At 37.8% G+C, this 26080-nt stretch overlaps 2 protein-coding genes and 1 long non-coding RNA gene across 3 annotated transcripts; 2 read left to right on the forward strand and 1 right to left on the reverse strand.

Annotated features, from left to right (window-relative positions):
• The first annotated feature begins 4386 nt into the window (after positions 1-4386).
• Positions 4387-12384, forward strand: LOC119727414 (fibroblast growth factor receptor 2-like). Its single transcript, XM_038199318.1, has 8 exons — positions 4387-4699; positions 6070-6302; positions 7949-8132; positions 8714-8824; positions 9703-9881; positions 10606-10728; positions 11480-11591; positions 12284-12384. Exons 1-8 carry the CDS (start codon positions 4387-4389, stop codon positions 12382-12384), a joined length of 1356 nt encoding a protein of 451 aa, XP_038055246.1.
• Positions 12385-19118: 6734 nt separating this feature from the next.
• On the reverse strand, positions 19119-20637 carry LOC119727497. Its single transcript, XM_038199425.1, has 3 exons — positions 20620-20637; positions 19660-19898; positions 19119-19503 (listed from the first exon to the last, which is right to left on the reverse strand). Exons 1-3 carry the CDS (start codon positions 20635-20637, stop codon positions 19167-19169), a joined length of 594 nt encoding a protein of 197 aa, XP_038055353.1. The 3' UTR covers positions 19119-19166.
• Positions 20638-21350: 713 nt separating this feature from the next.
• Positions 21351-22038, forward strand: LOC119739689. Its single transcript, XR_005272622.1, has 2 exons — positions 21351-21618; positions 21765-22038. It is a non-coding gene; the product is annotated as an uncharacterized LOC119739689 (long non-coding RNA).
• The last annotated feature ends 4042 nt before the right edge of the window (positions 22039-26080 follow it).

The raw sequence follows: 26080 nt of genomic DNA on the forward strand, positions 1-26080 counted from the left end.
TATTTGTTTCTGTAACAAAACGTGAGAGCAATATTATGGCTAATCTGTTATCAAGAGTGATATATTGATGATAAAATGTAATCTAGGCCATTATTTCCTGTTATGCTAAACTTGATTAATAGCACGTCTATATGAAGCCCGTGACGACGACGTGTTGAAACTGATTCGAGTACCAGTTTGATAATCCAAAGTCTGTAGAGTTTTCAGATTATCAATTCTTAATTATAAATTCGTCTTAATTTTTAGTTAATTATCACACTTTAATTAATAATGTTCCTTTTGAACTTTTTAATGATTAATTCTCCTGAATGCATTACTCATCGTTTTCCTTGTATACTCATACACCCACACAGTGCCTATGCAATGTGTTGTCCCTATACTTTTATACAGAGCAAATGACCTTCACTGCCCACACACAAGTCATTGGTCAGTTTCTTAGTACAACCATGATACTTTCAAGATCATTGTTTTAAGAAACTATATTACTCATTCCTAGTCACTTTTCTGAGACTCAAGGAAACCAAGATATTACTAAGTTTTCCCATTCTTAAGTATTTCTTATTCCCAAGACTTCCTTTTTCCACCAGTATATAAGTGCTGCTCCACTAGCAGTTCTTCATTGTATTCTGTTTTCTGTTTCATTTCTGTTTCAATTCCAATCATGTAGTCAGTTTAATTCGTTCTGCTCATCCAGTCAGTTCACCCAGTTCTCTTTGTCTCAATTCACTGTAACCAGTTCATTCAATCAATGTGTAAATAACATAATTGTTGTGGAATGAACAGTCACGGTAAACATAGTCCTCAACCAAAGAATTGTGTATGGACTCATCCATTCCCCAACAAGATAAACTTGTTTTCAATACATAATTTGCTGAATTAATCTAAATAAGACAACAAATCATTTGTGTGTCTTTGTTTCAATCGAAGGGCGAGAAGTCATTTTGACGCAGCATCCCTCTCCAGTTAGCATTGGTCAACCAGTAACGTTTACGTGCAATGCATCTTGTTACGGTAGTCAGTCCTACATCGAATTTAGCTTTGATCCTCCGGGGAAGTACCAACGCTGTGACTCAAGCTTCTTTCAAAACCGGAGTCATTGTCACTGCATCGACATCATGAAGGAGATTTATTTTACTGTGACGAAAGAGCATGCTGGCCTTGTGATCATATGCCATGTGATCAACCCTTGGAATGCAGTAACTGTTAATGACAGTGCTACCTTGGCGGTGCAAGGTAATCATTCATGTGCAACAATGTTATATTTGTTTCGTTTGTTGTCTCTGATTGCAAATATATAATTAATATGTGCTATGTTACCAGTGTATCTATACGCATTATTGGTCGTTAGTGTGGACAGACAAGCCAATCCTATAGTTAGTCTGGTGGCCTGGAGATAAAACAACTTAATTCATCTGATGCAGAATGGCTATTCACTGGAAGTCTTTTAATGCATGTGGTTTACCCAAAGGGCCTAATTAAGCTTATTTGTTGTTGTTACGGGGTAATCCTTTACGATAGCACTGTCCGGGGCTCTGCACCATTCTACATAAGTGACCGTCAGCAAGATGACACTGGGCTAGCCCCCTGAAATTTGCAAATACTCATTTAATCACCAGCAAAGAATTAGCTTAGTTTATGCCAATATAATATAGTACACAAAGAGGCAGGCAGATCGTCACCGACACCACGAAGTAACACCCATCTACATACCAGTAAAAACTAGCAATCGGAGAAAACGGCAACTAAAGTTGAACGCCTTCTAAAACAACACTTTGCGTCAAAACGACAGAGTATTTTCAGTTGGGTTTCTCGTTGTGAACACTTGATGAATTGAATTTATTAAATCTGCTGTTTTTCACTGGTTTGTGTATTAAATAAACAATAAATAAGAGAAAAAAGCTGCGAAACTGTAAATTTCCGTTTTCACGAAGTAACACTCTTCAATGTATTTAACCCGAGGAAAGTGCAACTTTATACAACTTGTTACAAGAAGAGTGTTACTTCGTGAAAACGATTTTGCTCACTTATGAGCAGTGTGCGCGCCATGCATTGCAATGGAAAATGGAACTCGAGTTTTACTTCGTGAAAACGAAAATTGTCACTTTTGCGCAAAAGTTGCCATGGATGCAATGGTAGGCCTTGATGAATAATGTTTAAAAATAAAAAAAAAATATGCTTTAACACGGTAGAGTGTTACTTCGTGGTGTCGGTGACGAGATGTGTGCAGTTTTCATACATGAGAATCTAGGTATGGTGGAATTATGAACAGGGACCTGTAAAGCAATCCACATTTGAGATGTTCAAAGAGGGATAACAAGATGACCAGGTCACCTGTGGAAACCCAGTCATTGTGTGATATGCGTTAGCGCTGGTTAAATATTTTTTTTCGTTTGAATACGATTGTTCGGAATAGGTCCATCGATGAAGAGTGAGCTTTGTGTCTGGGATTCGCAAGAACTCCCTTGTCGTCTCTGCAATCCCTGCAATCATTGCACACAAAACGTCAGCGTTGGAGACAGCTTGGATCTAGAATGCACCGCAGTGGGTTCCATTCCCGTAAGTCGCATAGAATGGGAGGTCAAAGGTCAAAACAGGAACAGGTCATCGATACTTCGCCAGACCAACTACTCCGAGGCTCTCCGTGACGGTTCTTGGTTCTGGGATGTCATCAGCAAAGCCAGGGTTGAGATTCGGGAAGGAGAGAGTAACTTTGGCGTCATGTGTCGAATTTTCCATCCGGACAACGCCACATTGTTCACCGAGGAGCATCTGCAGGTATTCGTCGTGCAAGGACAAGAAATAAGTAAGCTCCTTACACCATGTGTAGTAAATATGTATGCATTTCTACGAAATATTAGGCAACTTTAGACAGTTGGAGCATCCGTTCGCTGAGAGTTTGCCCGTGTTGACGTTTGAAATAACTCGCCAAACAATTTGCAACTCCTGGCTGTTTCGCATTATGGACATTCTTTGGACACATGTTTGCTTGTGCCAGAGGGGCCATGACAGCATACAGTCCTGTTTGTACCTCAATTTTTTTGTCGATCAGACTGAATTAACGACTGACTGTCGGTCTAGTGAGTTAAGTCCGCCGCACACGAGAGCTAGTGCTGAGAAAAAAGTCTCTAAAGGCCGTTTGCTCAGTAAATTCATCAAGGGGCATTTGAAATACGTGACGGCGCATCAGAACTGCAATTGAGTATCTAAAGGTAATTATCACTTCATTCCAACATCCATCGTACAAATCTGTTCACTGATTTTTTTTATCTCTCTGTGTGTTTCTACTCGAAGGGCAAGAGGTCGTTTTGACTCAGCATCCCTCACCAGTTAACGTTGGTCAACCAGTGACGTTTACATGTGACGCATCTTGCCTCGCTCCTCGATCCTCCATCCAGTGGAGTTTTGATCCTCGTGGGGAGTACTCAAACATTAACACAAGTTCATTTCTAAATATGCAACGTCCTGGCTGCTTCGACATCGTAAAGGAGATTTACTTTACCGCAACGAGACAGCATGCTGGCCTTGTGATCACTTGTCAAGTGACCAACCCTTCGAATACAGTAACTGTGAAAACCTTGGTAGTGCAAGGTAATTGCTCATGTACATCATTTGTACTTTTACTTTTCATTTCTATTTCTACTTTTACTGAGTTGTCGTTTCGCTATTATGTGCCTTTTGTTGTTAAAAACGGCCTTAAGGGGCACATTGTCCTAAACATCGCTGAAATGTTTATGTTTTAAGATATTTACTCATCATGTTTTAAATTTCTGGTTGAAAGGAGCTAATCTGAGAAGAGACGAAAACAAGCCGGGTTGTTCATTTCTGACACGACGGTCTTTTGAGGGCATACGTATACGTATTTCAAGCAGTAAATGACATTCTACTTCTTGTACATTGCTCCCATTTTCTGTGTTCATAATGTAAGACGTATCAATGCATGGTATGGGTGTTTCGGTTGGTTATCCATTCAGACTGAGGACTTGGAACAACGGGCTGTGTGCGATTTCAATGGGCCCGAGGACCTGGGTTCCGGTAGAATTTCGTGTACAAACCTTTTGGAAGCTGTCGAGAGAAAGTTGAAGTGCAAACGAAAAGGAATAAAAGAAGGGAAGGATCAGGTCCTCATGAGACAAAAAATGGGCGGGGGTGTTTGTGTGTACGTACAATGTACAGGTGCACACCTCGAATACACATGTTGTTGCCGCACGTCCGCAGTATGCGATGCACTGGTGGAACATGTGCGACTGGAATTGCGGCTTGCCCCCAAATAGCTCGAGTTTGTTGTCTAAAGAAATCTCGTCATAGAGACAGAAGGAGAAAAGTAAGGCAATCGTCGTTTTTATCTTATTTATTTCAGTCGAACATGCAGCGAGCCTCACTCTTGAGATGGACTCCAAAGTAGTCGGGGACAAGGTCGACGTGAAGATCGGTGGTCTCTACCGATTCACGTGTGAGGCGTCTAGTTTAAATCCAGCCAATCACACCAAGTGGCTGATCGAAAAAGAGGGTCATCAAGAACACATAAAGGGCAGTTGTGATTGGTCGCCTCGAAACAACACGGAGAGGCGGGACGTTTTATCTCAAATCTGCTTGAATATCACTGAGGATCACTTCTCCAGCAGAATTGTATGCAGGGTGCTGTTTTCGGCTAACGGAATGTACGCAGAGATAGCAGTAAATTTGTCACTTGATACGCCAGGTAATTGAAAACAAAATGAGTAGCTCTCCTTACCGCTGAGACTGGTATCAAATGCCCCAAAGAATTTAAACAAAGATAAGAAAACGGTTTCCCTCTAGTGGGATTTAGAAGAGTAAATCCAACTAAGCATGTCAAAATTAGCAAGGCAATTGAGAAAACATTGAAAGCATGAAAGTTTGGGATCATTTCAAGAAGTTGTTATGCAGTAATTGTTACGTTGGCAAACATGCAGAAAGGTACATTTAAGCACTGCCCTACCTTTTTCATTTTGGAAGAGGTATTTTCGTAAACCTTAAAAATGTCGTAGATTCTTTACTCACTGCGGATGATAATTTTTTCCAATTCACTTATTCTAATATTCACGTTCGTCCCACAGGAATCTCACATTTATTTCGGTAAAATTCGGATGAGTTATTCATCATTCAATTTCAAAGTTTGGTCAACAAATGTATGTACCTGGTCAAAAACACTCGCTGAACATCATTTATATTTCGCCTGATATCAAACAATGTAAAATTTGTGTTAAGTGAATTAGTTGTGTGTATGCTAACACATTTCCCTTCGTTCTCGAGGGTGTAATTTACTCAGCAAATAGTTACCAACAGAAAAAATATTTACGTAACCATTATCAAAACATAAGTACTTTTAAAATTTAGAACAGAATGAAGCAAGCAGACCTTATTAAAATGACAACAAGGATGACACTTAGTTATCCGTAAAATGTTTGCTTGTGCCCAAAATTAGGTCTTAAATTAATTCATTGCTTAAAGAGAATACAACACAACAGTGTTTTATGGGAGAAAAACCAAAGGAAATAATTAAAATGAAAGTTATTTTATCAACGGTCGTTTAATTATTCTACTCAGGGGCGGCGGAACCGGGGGGGGGGGCACTTTCCTTTCTCCTCTTTTCCCCAGGCCATTTGAAGTGCCCTTCTTTTGGTTATAAATATGCAGCATCGAGATGACAAAAAAAAACTGCCCCTCAAACGCCCAAATTTAAAAGCATATGATCGCAGTTCAAATAAAACTGTGTCCTCTCTTGTAATGAAAACACTGCCCCTTGAAAATACAAGTACCCCTCTTGCATTAACAAGATTGAGCTCCTTCTCGAGATGGAAAACTACCTTTAAAAGCACGAATACCTCTCTCGCTTCAATAATGAAACAAAAAATCCCCTCTAGAGATGGACAATTGGCCGTCAAAACCCATCGTGCTCCCTTCGCGAAAACTTATGCTGCACTTCACGAGTATCTGGGGAAATCTGTTGTTCTCATTATTGAGAGGCACTGTAAAACAAGGGAAGGCTGTTCGTCATTAATATTTTTACAATTTACATTATAAGCAGACCTATTTTAATCGTTTCTGTAGAACCAGGAAGACCGACTCCTCAGCAAGCCACCACTTTCCTGTCATCAACCAAGGACCCAGTCACAAGACAAGACGTCACCAAGCTTCCTATCATGTTCACTGTCATTGTTGTCTCAGTCACATCCTCTGTTGTTTTCTGCTTTGCTATAACAATAGTTTGCATAATGAAACGAAAATACCAGCAAACACGTACAGAGGAGGGGGTCGCAACGCCAAAAGAACTTCGTCTGACAGTATGTTTTCAACTTTGTGTTGCAGGATAATAAGTAGGCCTATTTTTAAACAAAATCACACTTAAATGATGTTAATGAAATTTCGATCGACGATTGTGTCAACTGCATAAGTGTATGCGCCTTTTACAGGACTTGCACATTAAAAAAACCCAGTTCAGTTTCGACCCGGAATCCGGGTTCATATGTTGTGTTTATTTTTTTCCCCATGTAAAACACGACCTTTTCACCTGTCCAATGACACTTTTGTCAAGTTATCCGCGTCAGTAACCCAGAGGGAAATCACCCAGAGTGTCATTTTGATCCGACAGAGTGTCATCTTTTAATCTCATGAGGATTAGGCCAAATACAAGTTGAGCCGAAAAGAGGAAACCCAAATGGCAGTACCATTTTGAAGTTTTACACATAACACTTTCAAGTGATAAGCTTGCTTTTAGTATGAGTATTATTTAAATCACCGATGTACTTTCGAGTTATGGCATTTTAAACACAACCTCCGTTTTAAAGTTCCTTCCACAAAAAGTGTTCTTTTAGCAAAAAAAAACACGAAAACAATTCACAATAATTCACATGAATTGTTTTAATTTTGTTGAAAGGACACGCACACCGTTCTTATGATTCGTGGACAGAACTTTAAAACAGTGATTGTGTTTAGGATTCCGTAAACACAAAAGTATATGTTTGATTTTAATGATTTTTTTTGTACTTAAAGAAAACTTACTAATTGGGCGTTCATATCCGTGATTTTGAAAGAGCTACATGCAGAACTTTATTAAAGGGAAAATACAACATTTGGAAACATCAAAAAATAAAATTACCAAATAATTTTGAAACACCTTGCTGGACTATTAGTGAATGACAGTGTAAAGCATCTTGAAAAATCATGGCACCTGGTATACTGTCATTTTCAAGAAAAGTGGTATTTTTGTATCAATTTTAAAAAAATGGCTTTTTTTTAAATACTGGCCCCAATTGACCATCGCACTTGAAGGCAATCGATTACACACCTATGAACGGGTACAAGCCAGCTACACTGGTTCCCTGACCTTACAATTCCCCAATGTATGTAAACTTCTCTGTTTCTTCTTATATGGAGTCAGGGAACCAGACTACTGGAAAATGATTGTTTTTCTTGGTTTTTATTGCATTTTCGAATCCAAAACCTCAAAAAAGTCAGTGTAACTATATTTGCTATATATTTCCAACCCCCCAATTACAGCAAAAACAAATGATGTATATTCCCTTTAAGAAAATGGTCCTGCCAATTGGGTTTTTGTTTTCTTGGACTCACTCACCCTGTAGAATCTGACTGGATTCCGGTTCAATTTGACTTTCCAGAGTACATACTTGTAAACTAATGCAAAAAATCACATCAATGGTAGAATATAGTTCTACTCAATGCTTAGAGGTAACATCAGTATTTGAAATACTGATGTGTATGTGTTATGATGCATTGACGGTTAAGACAATGTGTTTTCGTTAAACACAAACTCCGTTGCAAAACGTTTCCCACCACAAATGATCACAGCTTTGATTTTTTTTTTTCATTTTGATTATTTTTTCATTTTGAATATTGATTTTCTTTTAATTGCAATAATGATCATCTAACATTTAGTTCAAAAATGTCTTATTTGTACTGTATGAACCAGGAGGTTTCTGCTCACGACCGAGGGACTTTCAACCAATCACATAATGTCTACGATTTTCCTCGTGGGAGGATCGCCCTGCATGAGGTACTAGGCAGCGGTAACTTTGGCCATGTCTACCGTGCCACGGCAGATGGGATATACCATCCGGGAATCAAGTCAGAAGTGGCCGTCAAAATACTCAAAAGTAAGGACGGATGGTGTGCACCTATTACCTTTTTATTAACTTCGTTTATTAACTTCGTTCTGTGTTATGACGAAAATCAAGCGTGACTTCAGAGGGCAGTGAAATCGGAACCTGCATACACTGGATACCTCTCCATTAACCCTGGCATTGTGCGCTTCCGCACACTCATTTTCAAAGCAAAGTGACACACAGACAGACAGCCAGCCCGACTGACAGACAAACAACGTAGAATCAATATAGGATATCAACATCACCCTTGGAGTGAGAGAGCATTAGGGGTTGCATCAAGAAATGAGAAGCCATTTACATTTCAGGTGTAACAGGGACAACGAGTTACTGTCGATTGCAGCTGACTTTGCTCAATGGAGACTTGATTTGAAATATTTTACCTTATGCATGCGGTACTCGATGCAGTGCATTTTATTGATACCTATCCAGTGTGTTGACCTGAGCGGTTTCTAATGGCCGGGATAAGTAGAGTGAAGGAGAAATAATGCGCAAATCAATATAAGAAAGACGCTAATGAAAATGATTAAATAAAAAGAAAAAAACAGCTTATTTCTTGGTGTTTTTTTTTTCAGAGTCGGCTGATGCGAATGTGGTCGTTGATTTTGAGAAGGAAATAGCGGTTCAAAAGGATCTCATAAAACATCCCAACATTGTGTCCATGCTTGGCTTTTGCACAGAGACGCGTGAGTCAACTGTGAGCCTTTTATATATCATTATGACTCCTTTACAAAGGAAAGTATATATAAATAGTTTCGGTTGAGGTCGAAAGCGATCGATAAAACACGCAGTTGATGTAAAGTTAATGTTAAGACAATATCTGTGACCAATTTCATAACTTTGTATGTTGATTAAACACTGATTTATTTGATGACATTTCTGCTTTGCCGAATCAAAATAGACAAGCAAAACAATATACATTGCAGTTTCAAAGAAAAAAATCAGTACAACTCTTTCAAGCGTCACCCTGCTCATTTCCTGGTGAGAGAAGATTCTGCTTTCTTTTTTAGGCGAAGAATTGTTGACAAAGTGAGTGATAAATGACTAACTTTCAGTTTGGTTTTCTGCTGGCTTAATTTTTTTGCTCATCAACCATCGACCCCGTTCGAACTTTTAGCAAATTGTACGGTGCCCACACTGGCTGACAATGCCCAAAGTTTAAGGCTTTTTTTCCGTAATCAGGGATCACCCATGATGGAAGCACATTTAATGTTTTTTACAGATAGTTTGTATAGCAATTTATCCTCAGAGTTCAGGCGGCGACTATAGGAATTGTTTTCTTTTCTTTCTTCTTTAAATGAACCGGTTTTTGAGGTGTAGACAATCCTATCCCTAGGACTGTGTAACAATGGGTATTGATGGGGACATTATTTAAAGTGAATTTAAAACACTCTCAACTAAAGGACGTCACTATTTAATTATTTAAGAGTGCCGGACAGTTGCTCCTCGGCACATTCGCCGTAGCGTGCAACAGCCAGTCGAATTGGCATTTACATTTCCGTGTTTGCACACCCCATGATGATAATGTTGGGTTTAAATGCCTTGATCTTTTGTCATTTTATAGAGCCTTTTTACCTGATACTGGAGTATCTATCCAGAGGCAACTTACAGAAATACCTGAGGGTGAAGAAAGATGCCTGGAGAGTTGATGCCGTTGAGGGCGCACAGCCTGCTTGCCCCTTCCAGCTCTTGACATTTGCCTCTGAGATTGCCAACGGAATGGACTACCTCTCCTCCATGGGGGTACGTGGGGTAAAGTCGAACAGAAGTAACACACACACACACACACCCAAGTTCACGTTACATACCAAGTGTGGACTTTCCATGGCTTTCGTGTAGTTAAGAAAAACCAGTGAAAAAAACTCATTTTTCTCGAACTGTGAAAACTCTTTCAACCCATTTTTTTTTCTATGATTCCCTTCAGTGTTTCTCTTCATTCTGCTACACTCTGCTTCTGATAAACCTAACCCAAAAATGCCTCTAAACCTGTTTTCCAGAAATGGGGAAACACTGTGTGGACTTGCCCAAGTCCGCACAGTGTCTCCTCTACCTGGTTTATGTGGACATCTTTTGTTCAGAAGTCCACACAGTGAATGTAATGCCTGTATACACCCCCCCCCCCCACACACACACACAATTTGTTCCGAGCAGATACTAACAGCAATCGTAATTTTCTGTGATTTTGCAAATACCTCTCTGGTACATTTGTTGGAGCGAAATTGAAAAAAAATCTACCCAAATAATTAAAAATGACTTCAGAATACAAAGGGTCTATACCATACATGTATTGACACCTTTTTGAAACAAAATGTGGCTGTTGGTATTTTCCTACAGAAATATTAAAACGATCTCCATAAATAACCATTTCAAAGCATGGATAATATGCCAATAAAAATTGCCAATACAGTGGTTCGGTATAATGCCGCGTATAGCATTTTTACTTTTACCTTCATGCTCTTCATTGCAGTGCATTCACCGTGACCTGGCTACTCGCAACATCCTTCTCAGTGACGACCTGGTGTGCAAACTGTCTGACTTTGGATTGGCACGTGACATTTCTGAGACTGAACAATATGAGAAAACATCCCAGGTAAAGTAACTATAGCAATCCCACTGAGCCGGACTCATCTTGATTGGCAAGATATCAAGAGCAGGATCTATTACTTCCTCATCTAAATTGCCGACTGAAAGGGGGATGTTTGTTATTACTGGACTCAGAGAGGGCCAGCACAATCCTCTCTATTCCTAAGTGACTCATTAAATCACTGTCACTTGTAAGCCACGCAGTAATATCCTATATGATTCCTCGTCACTATAGCCTGTTTGAATGTTGTGGGCTCTGGGTCCAGCTTTACTAGGCTTGGCATGTCTTTCATGTATGAGTTTAAGTCGTATGTGTTCACATTCGATAACAGGTTTTTTTTTTTTTAGGTGTCAACATGTCATTGTTGTGTTTTATTTTAAGTTCACCAGTGGACTAATACTCTATGGTCTGCAGGCCTTCTCCCTTGCCTTTGTAATTGTCAAGGAACAATGAAAGCACATTGAAATGTCATTAGGTTGAATATATGGCAAAAGCAAAAGGGGAAGTGACAGTCCTATTATAGGTTGTCATTCGTGATAAAGTGTGTTATTTTGGGGATCTAAGGTATCGATTTCTCAAGTCTTTCCAGTTCGTGAGCCCCCTTACTTTGTAGGTACTGGCAACATTTTTTTTTTCTTTTTACATGCATTGACTAGCGGCCTCGTGCCCCCCACGTAAATTCCTACATCCAAACTGTAACAGTCCAGAAACCTTCATAGTCCAGAAACCTAAATTATGTTGTATTTCAACAATTCAGGGATTGGTTCCTGTTCGCTGGCTGGCTTTGGAGTGTCTCGTTCAGAACGTGTACACCACAATGAGCGACGTGTGGTCCTTTGGTGTCTTGCTGTGGGAGATTGTCACGCTAGGTACGTGTAACTAAAACTTTGTAACTAACTAGACTGGCTGCTCATTGGCCAATTCTTCTTGAAGCAAATGATTCGATATTCTTGGATCCCCGGAACGTCACGTTCTACAGTTGCATTTGTTTTTTACTCACATCATCAATTTTCCTAATGATCAATTATTCGTGGATGTTGGGCGTTCTAAGGAATATGATTATTTGAATCTCAGCGAGCGGGTCAGAAAATAAAACGCTTATATTCACCACGTCAACTCTGAATATAATTTACTGCGCATGCGTCGTGGCTGACCAAAGCTGGCGGATGCTGTTTCAATGCATGTGCACTGTACGCCAGTGTAGTTAGTATAGAGGTCAGTACGTGGTCCTATCGCATGAGCCGTTTGCTCAATTGCGTTTCAAGAAATGTAATCGTTGCATGCACTGGCAAACTTTAGCCTCATGAAATGGTCTCATGTAATAGACATGTCGTCTTCAAAAGAACTATATGTAACGATATTAAGCATCGATTTTGCTCTACGCAAAACAAACAAAACCATGGTGTAACGAACGATGATTATTCATCGAATCCCATTGCAAACTGCAACCAGATTTGTTTGCTAATGTTGTTAATTAATATAATTTCCTTATTTGATGAAAAACAGACCCTTTTCAGTTCTTTCTTATTTTAATCTAACAAATGTAACTCTATGCTCTCAGGTGACCATCCCTATCGTGGAATGTCCGCCAGTGAAATAATTGACATCTTAGCTGAGGGTTATCGGTTACCAAATCCCTCGCATTGCCACAATCAACTGTGAGTATAATGAACTTCTTGTTTAATACGAAATCAGGCTTCAAGACATAAGCCAACCCAAAGATCGAATCGACGACTTATATTGAGTTGCCATAATTATCATATGTCAATTATGGTGTCTTACATTAAGGGGAACCAGACCATTTTAGTCCTGTCAACACAAATTTAATCTCTCCTGACAATTGGGGGACATCACCAAAAAGGGGCACTGTAAAAGGAATCTTCCGTCGCTGAAATGTCGACACGTTTGTTTTTTTTTTGGTTTTTTTACCGGACACTTAAATCAAATATTGTGAAGGGAGGGGGGCTGGTACCAAGTTCCAAAATAGGGGGCACTCTTTGGGCTTCGTTTTCATATTCCTCGTTCACATCAGAACTCTCTATACCATTTTAGGAGATGTTAATGAAAACAAATTATCCGAAATTTTAGGGCCCGTTTTGTTTTATCTGGAGGTGGCACATTTAAGCTCGAAAGGGCACTTGGGTAAATCTGGGGGGGGGGGGAAGTGCTCCCCTGTCTCTTTAATTTTTATTGTAAGTCAGATCCCAAGATAGTTCAGTAAAAGGAATTGATAAAAAAGTTTGACTAAGACAAAGTTCTTTTGATTAGCTTATCTATTAACATGAGACATGATCACGTGAGAATCATGTGAAGACTTAATTATCGTTAGCTTGTGAAGACTCAGTATTGACAGGGGTCTCGATGTCTTGATTCTAAGTCACTCAAATTATTTTTCCACCACAAAAAACACCAAATCATTTTCCTTGACAAGAGTTCTGATTATTTTTTACAGCTACACTATTATGATTGAATGTTGGAGACATTCCCCCTCCCGTCGCCCGTCTTTCGGCACTTTGAAGAGGATGTTAGACAGTATGATTCCTGAAGCGAAGGTAAGCTACGTCATTTCCATGCAAAGATTGTTAACTGCCAGGTACTGCCCAACTTCAGGTCAAAGTCATGTTAATAACAACATATAATGATTTCATTATGCATGCATGTATGTAATCATACTCTGCATATTTAGTCAAATCTTAAAAACTAGATCTTTCCTGTATAAAGCACCTCACTGAGGCTTCAAAGAATTGTAATCTTACTATAATTTAAATCATTCTTTAATCGTATCTGATGAGGATGTGTTATTTTGTTTTCTTTTAAAGATATACTTGGAGATGGAGAATTTTGTTGCAGATACGTTTGTGTGAGCATGTGAACCTTTCTTGGTGAAATGACTGGCTATGGTTCGCCTGGTTTGGACTTCAATATATCCACCTAAGACACACGCAATTTGTGTAACTAAAATAGTTTGTGACATAAAAAAATTAGTTACTAAAATATTCAATTAGTGACTGCTCTCGGAATAATTGGAGGCTGTGTATACAATGAATTGTTTGTAGTCGTTTCTATTTTGTGAGAGCTGGGATGGCACATTTCAATTAAGCTGTTTGTATTTTTAAAATGTCAATGAAATACACGTGTATATTTTGTACATCGTAAACTCAGTTCTGCAATTGTAATCGTAAACTCAGTTCTGCAATTGTAATTACAAAGGCACTTTGCATGAAATAAATCATAACATACACAGGTCATCGTATTTAGGCGGATCATGCCATAGGTTATTTTAGATAAGATATTTTGTAAACGGGAATATTAAAAGCAAATTTGAAAAATGACAGAAGAAAAATACATATACAATTTCATAAATCTGTACATTTTAATGAAACGGTTTGTGTTTTAAAATATTTGAATAAAATGAATGCATAATGTTTGTACAATATAACTCAGTTCTGCATTTTTATACTACGAAAGCACGTTTATGAAATAAAGTACGCAACAGTCACACAGGTAATGTTATTGAGGCGTATCATATAATAAAGTTATTCTTGATATTAATATTATTGAAATGTGAATACCAAAGCAAATAAAAAAAAGAAACATATACATAATTAGACAATTGTGTGACAATATATCCATTGCAATACAGTTAAGCCTGGACTTTAAAGATATTCAGTTGGACTTATAATGTAACCCAGTGTATAAAGGGAACTGTGTATGTATACTTGTCATAAAATACTCTGTTTGGTTTCATAACCTGGTGGGCAGGATTGTGTAAAGTGTAGACCTATGCATTTTCAAAATAAGACTAAATACGAAAACAAAAACATGACTCTATTTGTGACATCTCCTTCCATTTGGAAACAGGGTGGTGCGTTGTTGGTTATCTTTATCAAACTATGGATGTAAAGCCTAAAAATATTCAGAAATATACTTGGCGTGGGCCAATCTGAAATTGAATAATTCAGTAATATAGTTTAACAAACTTACTTGATTGACATCATATGCAAAAACAGTTAAATGGAAAAGGTGAATCATCTACAAAAACATCTATAAATTGTAAAACGTTTATATGTTCCCTCAAATTATCCTGCAATTAAAACTATATAGCTTGTATGTCACATTACAGTTTGTGTGCTTTGTTATAACTGTCTATAAAGCCATATTTGTATTGAAACCAAACAACAATGATCACATAAAGATGCTCTGTACACGTATGATCATTTAATAAGTTAGCAAACGTACGGCAGTGAAAATAACGAAAAAAACAACAGCAAAATGTTAACCTGGCTACAGTTACAGAGCTTAATGCATACTGTCGCAACGGTTCTTTAACCATTTTGTTTATTCTCATTTGGGAGTCAAAATAATAGTATGTTATTTGGGCATCACTTCTAGAATTTGCATTCAAATGCCTTCAAGTTTGGCACGGATAGTTCTATGGTCACTATGCATTTTCCCTTTTGAAAGTTCTGATATGCGAAGCCATTATTCACACGTGTCATAGTTGTGGGGTTGTTTACGTTTAATTGAACTCATCCATCCTTACGTATAGTCAGAGTATCACCCGTTATCCTTACATGCAGATTGTGCGATCTCACGCCTCAGCCAATCGGAATTGACTATGCTAAATCGTGACGTCATGTCATTCCCAAATCATGACTATCAATTTAATTGGTCAATTTAAATGCAGTGTTTTGTAATGCAACCATTCCGGGAGGGCATATAGATCGATAAAACATTGACAAGCTTGCACATATCGCGTAACATAAGAGCGCGTGACCACAGCGTGTGGTGCTGTGTCTATTTTTTTTTCAATCCATATCTATGACACGACAACTGGGTAAATGACCGAAGGCCCGATATAGAAAGCGCCCGCTGATTGGTCGAAATCTAAAGGTTAAGAGGTGGTTGTCTGGCATAATTAACCGGCGCATCTGATCACGTATTACTAGCTTACGTATGCCTGGCGATAACATTAAAACTACAGATTTGTATCCTACGTACTTCGCGCAATACGCGCTTGTTTTTGGTGGGTGCAATCAGATTAATCAGTTTGTCTATCATAGTTGCAGGCCAGTAAATAAGCCAAACATTTCCTATATTGTGGGCCATACATTTGAGAGGTTTGAAAAACCAAGTTAAAGCCAGGAATAGCACTGCGAGCCTAATTTGTATTTCTTTGCAGTTTTGAAAAAAGTGGGCCCTTAAATTGCTATATTTTACGACGGAATGTAGGTATCCTTTTTTTAAATGGTTATGTGCTTAAGGAATACTTTTAGGCGTAATCATCTTTGGATGAAATTCTTTTTCTCAAAAAGTTGTTGAATATCCCACTCCTCACAAACAATTGAATAGAAATGAAAAATACTGAAGTAAGCTTTAATACCTTAGAGAGTTGATAATTTGTTTTTCTGATTTTTGGAAGTGAGGTTTTATCATGGGGTCTACGGCAGGGTTATTTACTGGTCTGCAACAATAGGAGCTCACACTAGCGGTCACTAAGAGCGCCATCTACGTTCTTGCACAGAGTATATTGTATAGGCGTTTACGAATCCAAGGCATCGACTTCGTCTCCCAGCCAAACATTCATGGATAATCCTGCTTCGTCCCTTGGATAATGCACCAACCAACTGCCTTGCCTGACAAAATTGGCCCCAATACAGCATAAAATGGACCAATAATTGTTCAGTAGTCTGTCGAGTAATGTGATTTAATATCGTGAACCTCTAGTCTATGTCAAGAATGCGTAAACGCCCATTATAAACATAAATTCAAGGCTGAAATGTTTTCATAGTAGTCAAGAGAGAAAATAATAGAATAATATAACAGTTATTCCAGGCCCCTAACATGAATCGCCATGACATGAGACCCATTTACAACAACACTGTCACTTATCCGTTATGGGTTTGGGCTTTTTGTCTTTGCTTCTTCACTTCAAAATTAAATTATTGCTTCTCTTGAGTTCTATTCTAGATTCGTCGGCATTTCTGTTACATGCATATACATTTCCCCTTGAATTTACTCAAAACAAGAAAAGAAATACACACAGGGTACCGCAGTTGTGTTATTTGCGTACCTCTTTTTTATTTCACTTTCATTAGGCCCCCCAAAAGTCCAGTGAGTTTGGCGGTTTTGAAACATCATCTTTCTTTGAAAAAAAAAATCATTTTGCCGACACGCATGGATACGACGACACGCGCGCATACCAGAAACCGGAGACTTTTTTGTTTGGCCTTACATGTACGCCATTATTTGTTATCATTGATCAATGGACCGTTCCGCCCTGTCAATCAAACAGTGCGCGTTAGCCAATTAGATAACGCCTTTTGGTCAGGTGACCACGGAAACTTGACAACCGTTGCTAACTTTCGTGATCCGCCATGACCTCGGTCAAACTCGGTCACATGCAGTGTAAAAACGTAAAAATGGGGCTTTCTGTGCACATAGTCAAAATCTGTTGCTACGGTACATGTAAGTCAGATACCAGGCATCCGGATCCACTTCATAAAGTAATCTTTTTCCCTTTCCCCAAACCAAAATCAAACCGTGAAAAATGTTTACGATGGATTAAAGCCTGTTGACGTCCCCATTCAGATCTGAATGTTTACAAAATCAACAAGGACAAATACGTGTGTTCCAAGGTAGGAGTTTGGTCATCAGTCAGTCATGTCAGTCAGTACTCTCAGCAAATTTCTTTTCAGGGGGCCGAGGTGTTAAGAAATTACAATGCAGGATAGTCCAACTAGAACTAGTCTGGGTCGCTAGGTCTTCGAATTTTAGTTTTGGTCTGTGTCATAGCGACAGACATGATGACACTTTTGACAGTCACAGAACACAGACACTTTTTAGACCAAACCTAAAATTCGGAAAAAAGTAGTTCTAGCACTAAGCATGGAATTTAGAGTGGAGTGGGTCTAGATAATAAGTACCACAATAAAAGCAACTCATAATAACAAATTTCATTTTATAAATTATAAATTTAATAAATCTTTAAAATTACCAAGCTTGGCAATATTGCAAAAACCCTGTATGTGGTCTACAGCATTGAAATTCTATAATATAAACAAGGAGTTGACATTATTGAGTTATTGTTGGAATTTAAATAAAAAAGGAAAGAGTTCCATACACGGACAACGCTCATTTTTCCCTATAGTGACCTATCAGCCATGAAAAGCAATGACATGTCCTAAAAAGTCAAATGTGTGAAAAACGTGTGAAAAACTTAAAGCATTGATTTACCGGCACTTGGTACTTAGAAAACACTGTTAAGTGTTGTCCGAGTATGGAACTCTTTCAGTTATTTTCATTTGAAAATACCCAATGAGCTGGCCCAGTTCAAATTTACAATGAGCTTTAGACTTTTACAGGTTCAGGGTTTTAAATAAAAACAAAACCAAATTATAAACTTTAGTACCGGTACCACATCTTTCCACAGCATTTCAAAGAACCAAGCTCAATCTATCCAGACCCCATACCGGCAGATGGGAGTGCCATCTTTAAAGCCAGGAGGCCTCCACTCAAACGTATTCTTAACCTAGAAAACAGGTAGGTTAATGTGGCAATTGTGCAAAGCTTCCATTTCCATTATGAACATCTTCTGAAGGCTGTGTGGCACAGTTTAAAATATTTTAAACAAATTACTGGGAAGAACGAATTCTCATGCAATTAACCCTCCTATGCAAACACACATCCTGTGCCCCATTGTTTGTGCCGTCAATATCATTATCAGTCAAGTGACTGATGGAAGTTAAGAACTTATGGAAGTTAAGAGCTTCCAGCCTCCATAAGCAAGGTTGACTGGCTGTGACTGCTTTCGTAACTTGATACAGATGTGCCACCACCTTCCTGTTTTTGTCTGTTGACTGGATTTGATCAGTCAGAGTGCCTGCTTGGAATAATCTGACTGTTTATGACTTGCCTGTGTAAAGGCATCGCAGGGGAAGTGGAAGGAAATTTTGACTGACTTTGACTGCCTAAATAGAAGGAGGGTTTTAATGGAAAAAAATTCATCATTAAATTACATTTCATGACATCTTAATAAATCTATGTTGCATCCAATCAAATGGCAGCGCAGTGAGCAGTCAGCATGCACATGTCTTCATTTAATGCACACATGCTCAAAAACTTCTCAAAATTTGGTCTGTAATCTTCTTCAACATTGAAATATTCCGATGGAAAGAGTTCCATACACAGACAACAAATGACACCCTGTGCACAAAACCTATGAGACTGCTCTAAAAAATTCTTAGCGTTTTCTAAGTAAATGCTTCGATTTTCGCACTGCTAAATTCGACTTTTAAGGACGTGTTATTTCTATTATTGTTTTATGGTTTTTTTTTTTTTACAGTGGGCAGTCATCTGATAAAAGGAATCAAAAGGAATTATCGAGTGCACCTGACAAAAAGCCTGCTGAAGTTAAACATGGCATGTGTAAGTTTCTCTCATTTTCAAGTATTAGCTAGAAATGGTGTTACATGCTCCTTGTAGAATAAAGCCAGTTTACTGAGCATGGCTTCCCACACTGCTGTATCTGGCACTATTCTTTCAACATGGATGTCTTTGCTTGTAAAAACAACAAAGTCACAGAATGGGGCTCCAGTCACCATCAGTTGACCCTGAACTTGATGAAAGTACTGGTGGGTCTTCTTTAGTTGCAAGCCATTGCCAGACTTTGCCATGTAGAAGTTGGGGTTTCCATCTACTGCCTCTGCAACAGTCATGTCTCTTGCACTGTATGGGCATTTTACCTCCAGAATTTCTGTTTGACCCGCATCGCACACCTTACTATCAGGTGTAGCCCCAGGAAACTAAAGGCTGGGTTTACTACAAGGCCACAATCATGTATGTGAAGGTTGGTCTTGTTCACGTACGCCTCCTTTGCAGTACTCTCATGTTTTTTTGCCGTATGATACTGCTTTACTGTGTATGACCTGTGGAGATCACAAGCTAGTTAAAAACTTAGTGTTCACATCCTTTTTTCTTGTGATTACCCGACCAAACTGGGAAGCAGTCAGTCTCTGTTCTCTGCATTTATACCATAGGTTGCAGTTTGCCTGTTGAACAGTTGCTTGTTCCAGTGCCTCTGTTTCCTCTTGGGTTATAGCTGTAGCAGTATTATTATCAGCATAATCGGAGTTGAGGATAAGTGTGGTTTGAAGGGGGAACGTTAGTAGTGTAGTCTAAGCATTTGACCTCGTTTTCCGGTGGAGGATCATGATCCTCATCGAGGATCATATCGGTTACCCCGCCGAGGATCATAGGAGGAGGGGTGGGGTGTGTGTCTGTGACGAGATGACGTCATGGATCGAATGACAAATCGATGAGGTGGGGATTAGCGCCGAATGGGTATTGTTGGTAGAGGATATGCAAACGATTGTCAGGCACTGGAGCGCACTTTTTTGTGTATTTTAAGCCCGTACGTATATGATGAGGTAAATAGTGTTAAAAGCGATGTAATGTTTAAACATGTTTTATTGTACAATGTGTATTGCTGGATAGATCTGTCTTTTCCGTCAAAATAAACGTTTCATTCCCTTTTTTCTTTCTTGTGTTTTGTTCTCGACGGGGCACTGCTGCCATTGAGCAAGCTTAAAGTCATAGTGTACATGCAGACAAACTGAAGAAAAAAAAAATCGTGGTTTTAATAAAGGTAATGTCTAAATGTAAAACCAGAAGACAGACACAGAAAGGTTGTAACTGAAGTTTATATTTATATTTTTTTTTATGTTTGGGGTTGAGTTTCATTTACATTTTTTTTTTTTGGGGGGGGTGATGTAGTTACACACTAGTTAAATCACACATAGTCGTTAAAATAGGAAACGTTCCAAAAAGGATCGTTACTTGCAAAAAAAAAAAAAATGTTAGTAAAACATTGTTCATAAAATTATTAACCGAGTTTACCAATCTCGTGAAGCTCATTTTAATTAGCCTTTACTTTTTTTTTCTTTAAAAAAGCAAATTACTTTTTTTGATGATTGATTTTGTCTCTGCTAAGAAAAATGTGCTTTATAGTTGGTGCACAAAATGGTCTCACTGACGTATCTTCGTCGTTCGAATGTTTATTGCGAAACCAATAACGTTTCTGTGTCGTTTGGCAAATTGCGCACCAAACAAAACGTCCAGCCGTCGTTTTCAGGTAGACTGTTTTGGCCTGAACCTCAATAGCGTCGTCCCGGAGTACAAAATTACCGAAGATGAATACTTTTTGTTGTTAAAATACTCTCAAAATAAGGTTTTCTGTCTTTTCGTGATTGCAGAATCTTGGTTACCAGGTCAATGAAATTTTGGAAAAATCGAACGCTTGTTATGCTTGTTATTATTGCGGAGGTTGTGACAACCAGCACGATTAGTACAAATAGTATTTATAGATCATTCGTGTAAGTTAAGGCCATAGCATTTATGGGGAAGAAATAATACCGTACATTAGTATCGGTAGTTGCCGATTGCCGTCGTGTCGCACATCATACACCCACAAAACGGGTCCGAGCTATCACAATGGCCTTTGTATTTGAGTGGGGAAACCCAATGATGTCACAGCGATGAGTCATCGATGGACGACAAACATGATGACCAGTCCACTAGTCCAGACTTGTCCAGTCTTCCACTCCGAATACACGTGCGGTGCTCTCGAATGTTCCCGAGCACATTCCCAGTGACGTCACAGCGGTGAGTCATCGATGGACGACAAACAAGAAGACCAGTCTGGACTTGTCCGATCGTCCAGTCCGAATTCGTGGTGTTTTTACAATCTCTATGTGCACAATCGATCGGCGGTGTGAACATTCAACGTCAGCTGAATGTTTGGGGTGCATCGACAAAACGACAAGGTGACCGCACTTTACGTCCGCGTTTTTATCTCATCCAGTCCCGAATCTCCTGAACGGTCGCACAAAATTCAAGGTAAGTTTATGTCTCATGAGACATTTTTATCACCCGATGTTTTTTTTTTCTTTCTTCTACATGAGTTTGCAAAGGTAAGATACATGATGTAGAATCGTTCGGATGATAATTGGTACATATGTTTTATTTCTCTCTCACTGCTTCAGGGTCCACCTTTCCCATCAGCATGTCCACCACTGTGATCAAAGGAAGAAGCGGAGTTATAGTGCACACTCAAGTGACATAAGACATTTAGGTTCCATAACAAGTCATTCAAGAATCGCATTAAAATTTATTTGTCATTGTTATATATCTTAAATTTTAATCGAATTTATTTCGTTCTTTTGTAAAAGAATTGAGTTGAGTTACATGTACTAGTGCATATGCCTTTGAGATAAACCACGCCAACGTAAAATCGTTGTGTATCTCGCTAAAGAAAAAGAAAAAAAAAATCAACAACACTTTAGAATATGGTTTAACACTCAGATTTATATTTATAACTTTTCTGTACCCATGATGTTTTCCAAACGTTTATTGCGCTATTTTGGGGGACTCCACTTATTAAGCTAAATTTGAGAACAAAGACGCGTTTACAACGACAAAAAAATAAATAAATAAATAAGATATAAATGAATATAATACATGAAATAATATCACACGTAGTAATGCATAACATTAAAAACATTTACCAATTCAGATACGTTAAAAATATTTACACATTTTTAACAGCAATCTGAACTTCTTTAATTAATGTACAAATTGAGTGTACATATGTATTTGTTTTTGTTTACGCTTAATGAAGATGTAGTTGACTCTATTGTGTCAGTGAATATTTCCCTAAGTGCAACGCAGCTAGTGCTCACATACGAACAAAGACTCATTCAAGCTTCAAGATTCTGTGTCTTTTGAAGATTTGTTCTAATTTATTTCTTATATTTGTAGCAAACTTAACAAATTCAGTCGTAAATGTATATACTTTGAGCAGCGATACGTTTCATTACTTGATGCAGATTCATTTTATTTACGATTATAGATCTTTATGAACGTTAATGGAAAGGAGGCCGAATAATAATGCACGTAACATTTAGAAAAAGAAGAAAAAAAGTCAACTTAAAAAAAAGAAACTTTCACTTATCAATGCAAGTACAATATGAATATTTACACACATTATCTTTAACATCAATCTGCAGCTTCTATAATTTATTTATTTGTACATGTACATGTATATGTCTTCTTTTTTTTTATTATTATTAATTTGTTTGGTATTTATTTTTTAAAAACGTTCATTTAATAATTCCAATAGCCCCCCCCCCCCGCAGTGAATATCATTGCGGAACTTATTTTGTCCTGCTTTTTAATAAATGAAAACTAATTGGTATCCTTTTTTTTTTTAATTAACTACATTGGAAAGCACACTTCGTTCAACTTTTAAAATGTTCCATGTTTTTCAAAAACAACTGAGGGTGCTGTTGCCGTAATGTCATTCAATTAGACACGTTCATATTTATGGGTGTTTTTTTTATTGTGAACCCCAAAAATTTGCTCTCTAAAAATATTTGGGAGAACAGTTTGCTCACTGATTTACTGCCATCACGGACCACACACAAATGAATAATAAAAAAAATTAAAAGTTTACGTCAGTGAAATATCTAGAATTCTGGCAACTTTTTGTGTCTGATATGACATTATTCTTTTGTTAATAAAATTGAACTTGGTATTAACATAAAAAAAGTATCAAAATTCCCTTGAAAACGGTAAAGTGAAATTTAAATTAAGGCTACATGGGACACAAAGGTCCGTTGCAAACCGGACAGTTCAATGTTTGCATTAAAAAAAAAAAAACAAACAAACAAACAAACAAAAAAACACCATTTCATGGGCACTTTAACAATAAGTGAAATACATGTGTAAAAGAAGATAGAGTTGACTTGCACAGTGTTTGTAACATATTTTGTCCCCTTAGGGCAACGCAGTACTCACACGCGAATAAAGACACATTCAAGCTTCGAGATTCTGTCTTTTGAAGATTTATTTTAATTAATTTTTACTTATACTTTTATTAACACAAAAGCATTATGACTATTTGCTAAACAATTGAGTGGTAAATGTATACACTACGTATACATGTAATAAAAAAAAAAATAAAAAATCTCAACTTAAAAATCAAATTAAAACGAGTGGACCTTCGTTGATCAGTTCTTCAAAGTATTAATTCGTTTTTGTCCAACACATTTACCTTCATTTGTGTTTTATTGACGGATTAAACGTCTCCCGCTCTTCATTAATAGTGACATGGGTTTGTACAACGAGTTACAATTTTTCTCTCTTTTTTTGTGACTTGATATTTATGTTTGTTACATTGTAATTTTTTTTTTAAATTATTTTGTGGAGGATCATGATCCTCATCGAGGATCATATCGGTAACCCCGACGAGGATCATAAAACGAGGTGTGTCTGTGGCGTAGTGACGTCATGGATCGATGGACAAATCGATCGTGAGGATTAGCGCCGAATGCGTATTATAGAGTTCGAAGATAATCCTACATGTATAACACATAAGGAACACTCTATGATTGCTAACTATCGAGACGCGGTGTGTGAATGTAGACGAAAGAGCATTACCCAATTGCGGATGAAGGTGAAATTTAATAGATACAGTTCTTGACATGCTTTCTTGAATCGAATACTATTATATATATATAAATGTGTACGTATTCATTAAATATATAGTTTGTCGCAAAAAAAAACAAACGCAGGGTATTAGAAAACAAGAAATAACATTGAAGTAACCCACAAGACGTACAAGACGCTTCAACACAAGCCGTAACTCAATATCAAACCATAGAAAAGTACACACTGAACAAACACGGCCACGTTAAAACACCAAAGCTTACTTCATAAGGTCCAAATCTAAAATCCGGATGAAAACATTTGATATGTAGCTACTCATTTCAGCTGCTCGGGCTCTTTTGCTCACCCCTTGCTCTTTTAGTGCTCATCTGCTCACGTCTTGCTCTTTTAATGCTCCTTCGTTTCATGTCTTACTTTCTTCTTGTTCGTTTGCTGTTTTTTTTTTTGTTGCTCTTTTCTTGCTCCTTTGCTCTTTTTTTGCTCTTTTCTTGCTCTTGTCTTGCTCTTTTGCTCTTTTCTTGCTCTTTTCTTGCTCCTTTGCTCTTTTTTTTGCTCTTTTCTTGCTCTTGTCTTGCTCTTTTGCTCTTTTCTTGCTCTTTTCTTGCTCCTTTGCTCTTTTCTTGCTCTTTTCTTGCTCTTTTCTTACTCTTTCGCTCTTTTTCTCTTTTTTTGCTCTTTTGCTCTTTTCTTGCTCTTTTCTTGCTCCTTTCTTGCTCTTTTCTTGCTCCTTTCTTGCTCTTTTGCTCTTTTCTTGCTCTTTTCTTGCTCTTTTCTTGCTCTTTTCTTGCTCTTTTGCTCTTTTCTTACTCTTTCGCTCTTTTGCTCTTTTCTTGCTCCTTTGCTCTTTTCTAGCTTCTTTCTTGCTCTTTTGCTCGTTTCTTGTCTCTTTTGCTCTTTTCTTGCTCTTTTCTTGCTCTTTTGCTCTTTTCTTGATCTTTTCTTACTCCTGCCTTGCTCTTTTGCTCCTTTCTTGCTCATTTCCGAATTACATTGTTATAAGAGGCACCTTGTTTACCAACGTGAACGCAATCAACTTTTTTTTTCCATTTCTTCGTTAATTTAAAAAAAAAAAAATACTTAAGAGGAAAGAAAAAAGAAATGAAAATTCAATCAAACATTATTTACAACGTAGTGTTTTTTTATAAATATGCTGCGCTATTTTTAGATTAAGTTAAAAAAAAAAAGGGGTAGGCTTACTTAAAAAAAATAAGAAAATTAAAATTCAAACAGTATTTCAACGTACCGTTCTTTTATTAGCATAACAATAAATATGCTGCGCTATTTTTAGATTTTGTGAAAAAAAGGAGAGATTTTCGTCATCTGGAAGGTATATAAGTTGAGGATTGTCATCAAGAGGATCAGTTTGAATGTGAACATTGACATCGTCACATCGATCTCGAGTCTCGAGTAAGTGTCCTATTAACTGCAACGTGTACAATAATACATGTACATCTACATTTGTAGAGGAATGGTATGAGTTTTGTCTTTACATTAACAATTTTTTTCCTCATATAACCCAGATACCCTCAAGTTTCAAAATGAGCCATCAGGGAGCCATGAAACCCTTTCCGACAAGCACCCCTCCCAGTGAACAGTTCCTTCGATGCTTGCAGGAGGAGTGGGACATCGATCAAGATGAAGATCAGCTTATGGTAAGTATAAAACAACCGTCTGAAAAACAAATATCACTCAGATACACTGTACATTACTGTGAATTTACAAACCATCTTGTTGAGACTCAAATTTTGTTTTCCTTATTTAGTAATGTAGTTAATAAAATCGAAATGTCTATGTATTCATCGCATTTTATGTCAAAACATGTATATAAAAGTGAACATTATGTACTAACGAT

This window comes from Patiria miniata, unplaced genomic scaffold, assembly GCF_015706575.1.
Source record: "Patiria miniata isolate m_02_andy unplaced genomic scaffold, ASM1570657v1 HiC_scaffold_1, whole genome shotgun sequence".
Lineage (NCBI taxonomy): Eukaryota > Metazoa > Echinodermata > Asteroidea > Valvatida > Asterinidae > Patiria > Patiria miniata.